This window comes from Arachis ipaensis, chromosome B9 (assembly GCF_059453495.1).
Source record: "Arachis ipaensis isolate K30076 ecotype BB chromosome B9, ASM5945349v1, whole genome shotgun sequence".
Lineage (NCBI taxonomy): Eukaryota > Viridiplantae > Streptophyta > Magnoliopsida > Fabales > Fabaceae > Arachis > Arachis ipaensis.
This window is the reverse complement of record NC_142444.1, coordinates 108,046,078-108,053,133: the sequence shown is the minus strand read 5'-3', so window position 1 is coordinate 108,053,133 and position 7,056 is coordinate 108,046,078. Positions and strand designations below refer to the sequence as shown.

Below are 7,056 nucleotides of genomic sequence, written 5' to 3'. Positions count from 1 at the left end.
AGTTGGAACCCTAGGAATATTGTGCCCGACACACGGTCCAGGGATATAGTGCCCGGCACACTCTTGTGATTCCGAAAGAATGCGAGCAGAATACTTTGCCAAAGACCTCACATCTCAAGGTAAGTGGAATTAACCACCGTCCTTAACCCGCTGCCGCGACCTCGACAAGAGGGATTAACCAGCCATCCTTTCCAGGCGCATAGCGTCTCAACAATACCAGTAAAAATAATATATCCAAATTCCTCCATGATCACTTTCAATATCCATAATTTCATTATTTTTCTTCGAGTCCCAGACTCATCACAATATTATCAATTAACATTCCCACAGCTCATCATACTCATCATCCATATAGTACTCTTCCAATCCACACAACTATTTCATCCTCAGTACTCCAGAAACCTATGGCTCCATTTTCTAACTCATGATAGAAAATTACCAAATTCAACCAAATAACTTGTAACACCCTAACTTTTAGCACCTCATGATCGTACTAAAAGTTTGAGCGCTACTTACATCTATTCCTTTAATTATATACTATGTTTAGTTAATATTGATCCTTCATGAATACGAACAGAAACTCTTATTAAGAAAGGAGACTTTGTTTTAAACCACTTAATCACAAAAGTATATATACTCACATAGCTTTATATGCATAGACTTATTCAAAGAACCTCAATACAAGTCCTAACATAGCTTTGTCTGAGTTTGGTTTTCAGTGTCATAACCTCTGTAAGCAACCTCTGTCTTATAGGTGCGACTCTCTTGAGCCGATGTATGCAAACATAACATCTGTAAGCAACCTCAGTCTTATAGGTGAGGCTCTCTCTGGCCAATGTAGGTATCGATAATCTCTGTAAGCAACCTTTGTCTTACAGGTGCGACCATCCCTTTGATTGGCCGATGTTTCTCTGGAAGCAAATCTCGGTGGACTCACCACCATATCTCTGCTCATTTCCAGCAGGTACACAATCATCTCAGCTCGTTCTCAGTGTCAAACAATATTTCTACTTATCTCTTTTTCGTTTCATTCTTTCTTTCGTTTCTTTTATTCCTGCTCTCTGCTTTCTTGTGGCAGAGGTTCTTTAGATTCTTTTAATCTTTTCTTTTCTTCTTCTTTTATTTTCCTTGTTTTAATACCAGAAATTATCTTCACACTCTTCCCTCATCTCTCCCTTGATGTTTTATGAATAGTGAATCATAAGATTCTTAACATAGGTTCGTCTTTCTACAACTTTTAAGTAAGTTACTATTTAACTCTTCTATTTTGTTATAGTACAAATTACTAATGTATAATATATCTCAAAAAATACTTTGATAATAATCTTACTAAATTAATAACAATATTAATGATTTTCTTTTTTACTCAAAACTTATAACTTAAGCTTTTATAAATTATTTTGAATCTTTGAGCTTTCTAAAATATTTATATTTTTATCCCAACATATCTTATAATTTATTAAAATACTCTTACATATAGTATAATTACCAAAATAACTTTGCATCTTTTCTAAAATACCCATTTTATCCCTGAACTACCTAATTATTTCCAAAATATCCCAAAACGTATATAATTACAAAACTAACTTCAATTTTTATTAAATTACTATTTCAATATCAAATATAAATTTTATTTCCCTGATTATAACTTTACCAAAGAACTGAACCCTATTTCCAAAATTCTTCAAGTTTTCAGCTTGAGTTTTAAGTCCGTTTTTAAGCTTTATTGTTATCGACTTTTCGACACTTTTCATTTAATCTCTTGGCCATCAAACCTCATCAATATTTTTCAATATTTTCACATAAACCAGCCCCAAAATTCACTCAAAATAGTTCAACTGGATGTTCATACATAGCTGACCCAACAAATCACAAGCAACAATAATAATTCAACATAAACTCATTCAAACTCAACAATAATCAATCAAACCACCATTCACCACTACAAAAATAATCACTTTTAGCGGCCATTTATTTTGCTTTTAGCGGCAATAAAAATAGCCACTAATACATTTACCGGCAATTAGACATTAGCCGTCTTATGCTTCGCCGCTAAAAGGTTTTAGCGGCAATTGTAACATTTGCCGGTAAAAACCTTTTTAATGGCCGCAAAAAGTATATAAGTTTTAGCGGACATTTTTTTGGAAATTTATATGGCCACTAAAAGTAATTCTAATATTGCAATGTTATTCACTTTTAGTGACAATTACTATTGCCGCCAAAACCCATTTTACCGGCAATTTATATGGCCACTAAAAATAATTCTAAAATTATGTTATTCACTTTTAGTTGCCATTACTATTGCCGCTAAAATCTTAAAATTTTTTTAATTATACTCACTCTTTTAGAAATAACAACCTCTCCTTTTTCTAAAATTTCAAATTTTTACCAACAATTATTATTATTGTACATAATATAAATGTACTAAAATTAATTATTACAAAATAAAATATTTTATTAAATTCAAAATATTTATACAAAACTTTCTCTTGAAAAGTAATAAAACATAATACAAATTTAAACAACTAAATACTACAAGAAAAAAAGGATTTAAGAGTAAATCTACATTATATACACAAATTGCTGAGGCATGTAGGAATTGGAAGTCTTAGCCACAATCTCTTCATTCCCTTTGCAGGGTTTGTCAGAACCAACTCAGCCCCGAAAGCCAACAGAGTGATTCTCCTTTCGAGACTCATTGAAGCAGGCATTGTAATTTTGACCTTGTAACCCTTGGCTACGGCCATGAAAGCTAATCCGATGCTAGTATTTCTACTTGTTGGTTCAATCAGAACGCTCTTCAGCAAAATATGACAAGAGCCACATGCAGATAAGAAATAAATCAGATCATACATCTAAATAACCAATACTATCTTCCATCAATCCACATCCTAGCTAGTTCTGCATCTCAGTTTTAACAAAAAGTAATAAACAGTAACACCATTCAATCAAAGCTAAAATCACTTCCAAGCTTGAGCAAATATCTTTATGTTATGGAAGCTTTTCACAGAACATGTATTTGAATTTGGGCTTACGTATATAGTTTGTTCCCTCATGATAACTGTATACGTCAAAATTAAAGTGATGGCAGTGGAAAAAAGAAAGTAATAAAATAATGCTCAGAAAAACTTTAGCAATCCCTTCTCCCTGCCCGACCCTTATTCATTGCACTCCCTGTAGCCAGATAAACCTATACAAGTTAGCTATAAGAACTTGCTTTTTACAACCTAAAATTGTTGAAAAATGAGTGTATATTATTATAAAAACTATGCAGATTAAAATATATGTGTAAATAAAGGACTACTTAGTGTTTGAAAACTTTAATTTATACATATAAAAAATTTAAAGAATCCTAGAAAATATATAAAGCATACAACTAATAATATATGCCTTCATTACCATTATTATTGGACCAAGTAAAGCTTAAGGGACGATATCAGCTTGTGAGAAAGCTAGAATTTGAAGAAAAGGATGTCACAGCCTTAACTCCTACGGCAAATTGGTAAGAGATTAGACACTCTCTTCTCTGCGGAGAAAAAAGAGGTTTTAATGATCTTGTTTCAACATGTCAATACGCATGTTTCAAAGCAGTAAAATGAAAAGCACTTGTTTTTCTTTTAATAGCAAGTGCTCAAATTTCAGAATAAATTGAATAAAAAGAGAACAAACATACAAATACGAATTCCATCCCCAATCTTTTCCAGCTGATGATGAGTACCTTACTCTGTTCAGGAGTTAACAATTAATCAATCATGCACTTCTACTCCAATAAAAAAATGAAAGGCAAATAGGTGCTTATTATGTAAACAGTGTATAGATTATTAGATCCCCCCATCTCCCCCAAAAACAACTCCTTAGTTTGTCTTGATCATTTTCATACTGATCCAAATGACATGTCAAATTAGGTAAATATGTTGTCTCCTCTCTTTTTTTCTTCACCCCTTTGTACACAGACAAGGCAGCCTATCCTTATCCAGCAAAATTAACTTCCCCCATATGGGTTTCCTTTTGAAACAAAAAACCTGATGCTTGAAATTCAAAAGATAAATACTGAGAGAAAAGGTCAACTATAATAAGACAAGAGGGGAAGATACCTATGGAACCAAGGGCAATGCCAATGATAAGCAAGGCAACGGTGATATAAGGGACTCTGGTGCAGGCTATAATAAACTATTTTAATGATTAAATTTTCAATTTAAGGATAAAAAAAGAAAAAGAGGAAAAGGAATATCCTCCAATAATTAAATGAAGCAACAATATCAAGATTTGACAATAGTAGAGTAGATTCAATGAGCTCCATAGCACGTGATTTTGTAGTCTCAATCTGGTAATATCCCACAGCATACCAATAGCAAATCAATTAAGAGGGAAAAAAATTGTCATGATCAAAAAAATTATGAACTTAAAACATACCAATTACCAAAGAAGAAGTTTGTCTCCTCCAAGAAAGGCTCTCGGTTTCCATATCCATTGCAAAATCATTTACACTATTGACAATACCATTCACTGCAGCTAAGTCCTGCTTGGCATATCGGCAATCTTGTGTCACAAGTTAGCGCGTGGTACGAATTCCTCTGTGAGACGTTGTTGCCTCTGAAGAATCACTTTAGTTCCAGGCGTATCAACAATTGTCATCTGTTTTCAAAAAGAATGTAAAAGAATTACTCAGAGCACATACAATTGGATAGAATATATTATGTAAGTCTATAATATAAAAATTGTGATATTCGTACAGGACAAGGAAGAAACAGAACAGAATCAAGAAATTAACCGACTTACTTCTTTCTCATTAGTAGTTGGAACAACTCCCTCTTTCAGGTATCTTTCCCCAAGAAGTGCATTAATCACCGTTGATTTACCGGAGTTGAATTCACCCTAAAATATATGAGAGAAAAGGTACAATACCAGGTCAAATAACTAATAGCATTCTATAGGATTTGATTTCTATGTCTATCTGAAAAATCCATATAAAAGCTAGAAGAAACACGTCACTCAGCTAACCAAAAGCATTTTGCATTGTTCTATTTATAGTCAAAGCTCCAAATCAAATAAAGCAAAGCAAACGTGTTTGAAGTTTGCATAACTATTTTATTTCAAGTTTTGTTCATTTTAACTTCAATTACATAATAAACTAGTTAGCTATAGTAATAATAAACTTTCCTATTCAATTCAATCCTATATGCTACCTTTATATCTCTTACCTATTATTAGGATAAGAAACAATGATTTTCTTTTAAGAATTAAAATAAAAGTACAAAAGAATTATTACACACAGCAGTAGAGGATTAATTGAACATATAAATTAGGAATATATGTAACACCTTATTCTTTCTCGTAATAAGCTTTTACATTTTCATGACTCAAACTATATTACAAGACAAATATTAAGTTTACAAGAAAATGAATAAGAATTTCATGATTACACAAACCCTAAAATTGAAACTTAACATACACTAAGATAGAGACTCAAAGGAATAAGCATAAAGGTTTACCTTGATTTCCTTAGATGGATGAAGCATTTCGTCGAACAGGTCGGATGCATAAAGACACAAATGCAAAATTTCAACCAAAATACAATCTCAATAGACAATTTTTGGGCCAACAATTTTGACTCCTCCTTCTTCTCCAAGACTGAACCGAGCTCCTGCTTTGCAGCCTCCAACTGCTTCATGGCGCGGCCAAGCTCCGCTTCTAGCTGTCGTTGGTTTGACACCAGCTCAATGAAGGTAGTTTTGTGCTTCCTGAGATCAGAGGAGTGTTCCTGAACTTCAAGCTTAACAGATTCTCTCAATTCTTCTGCTTCCCTTTCAGCCTTTGCAAGATTTTCCTCCAACTTCTTCCTCTTCTGCTCCCCTTCTTGAATCACTTTGTCCCTGGACTCCAGCAAATCCTCTATTTCCTTCAATTTCTGGCTCATTTCAGAGATAACCTCATCCTTTTTCTTTTCAAATACTCTCAGCTCATTCATCAGAGCCCCAATGTGCTGCCGAAGTTTCCGTCTTTCATGCAACCAACTCTGCTCCTGTGTATCAAAGATCCCCACAACTTTCTCATTGGCCTTTGCATCCTCATGCCTCATCTTCTTGAGATTCTCAATCTTTCTCTCAGCATTCCTGAGCTTGAAGACCTATATTCTTCTCCATCCGGAACCCCTTTCTGAACCTTCCACACAATCAACCCAAGCAGCTGTGCACTCCCTTGGAGTATGCTGTCATGGATTTCACTCCATTTTTCAACCTCAACATGTGGTTTTATGAGTGCTTGGAGTGCAAAAAACGCACAAGAAACACCAAAATACATAGTATACATAATATCAGTGTCACTCTTCTTGTCATACCCAAATCTATTATCCAAGACAGAGAATCCCTTATCTTCTACCATTACTATAATGGGGTTTTGGTTCTCCTTTGCCTCTCTGCAATTGTGAAAAGAAAAAAACCAATAAGAAAATAACTATAATTAATGAAACTGAGTCCTACATTACAATAAACTCACATGATTTTTGGCCATAGATAGATCCCAATTGATTCAATAATGATAGACATATTTGACAGTATAATAATTGAGTTTAAAACAGCAGATGCCTAATGAAAATGATGGGAGACATTAGTATGTGTCTAAAGTAATAGTTTCCTTAACACAGGATTTAAGAATGATCTTACTTACATATTTTCTCCCCTTCTGAAACTGCAACTAGGCCTGGAAAAAGTACTTGACTGGATCAGTTAAGTCCACAAGTCACACCAAACAGCAAAACTCATGTATATTTCATCTGGACTTTGCATGATACAATTAATGGTGTACTTTTTTGGAGGGTTAAATTGACTCTGATCATCAATCTTGACTTAATAAGAAGGGAAAGGTGTCACATGTTGTCACTTCACTCTTCTTTAAATCCTCATTATTCTGTTTTCCACTTTCATTTACAAAAATAATTATAATTATTTATATTAATTAAAATTTCAAGCTCAGGCACAGGGGTGTTATAAGTCATAGCAATATTAGGGACTACAACATATATAATGCAAGGAGACTGCAAAAAGAATTAAGTGGGAC

At 33.6% G+C, this 7,056-nt stretch overlaps 1 protein-coding gene across 1 annotated transcript; it reads right to left on the bottom strand.

Annotated features, from left to right (window-relative positions):
• Nucleotides 1-4,611: 4,611 nt before the first annotated feature.
• Nucleotides 4,612-6,079, bottom strand: LOC107616700 (uncharacterized). The gene is made up of 3 exons (XM_021111633.2): nucleotides 5,493-6,079; nucleotides 4,780-4,875; nucleotides 4,612-4,635 (listed from the first exon to the last, which is right to left on the bottom strand). Exons 1-2 carry the CDS (start codon nucleotides 6,077-6,079, stop codon nucleotides 4,845-4,847), a joined length of 618 nt encoding a protein of 205 aa, XP_020967292.1. The 3' UTR covers nucleotides 4,612-4,635; nucleotides 4,780-4,844.
• Nucleotides 6,080-7,056: the final 977 nt, after the last annotated feature.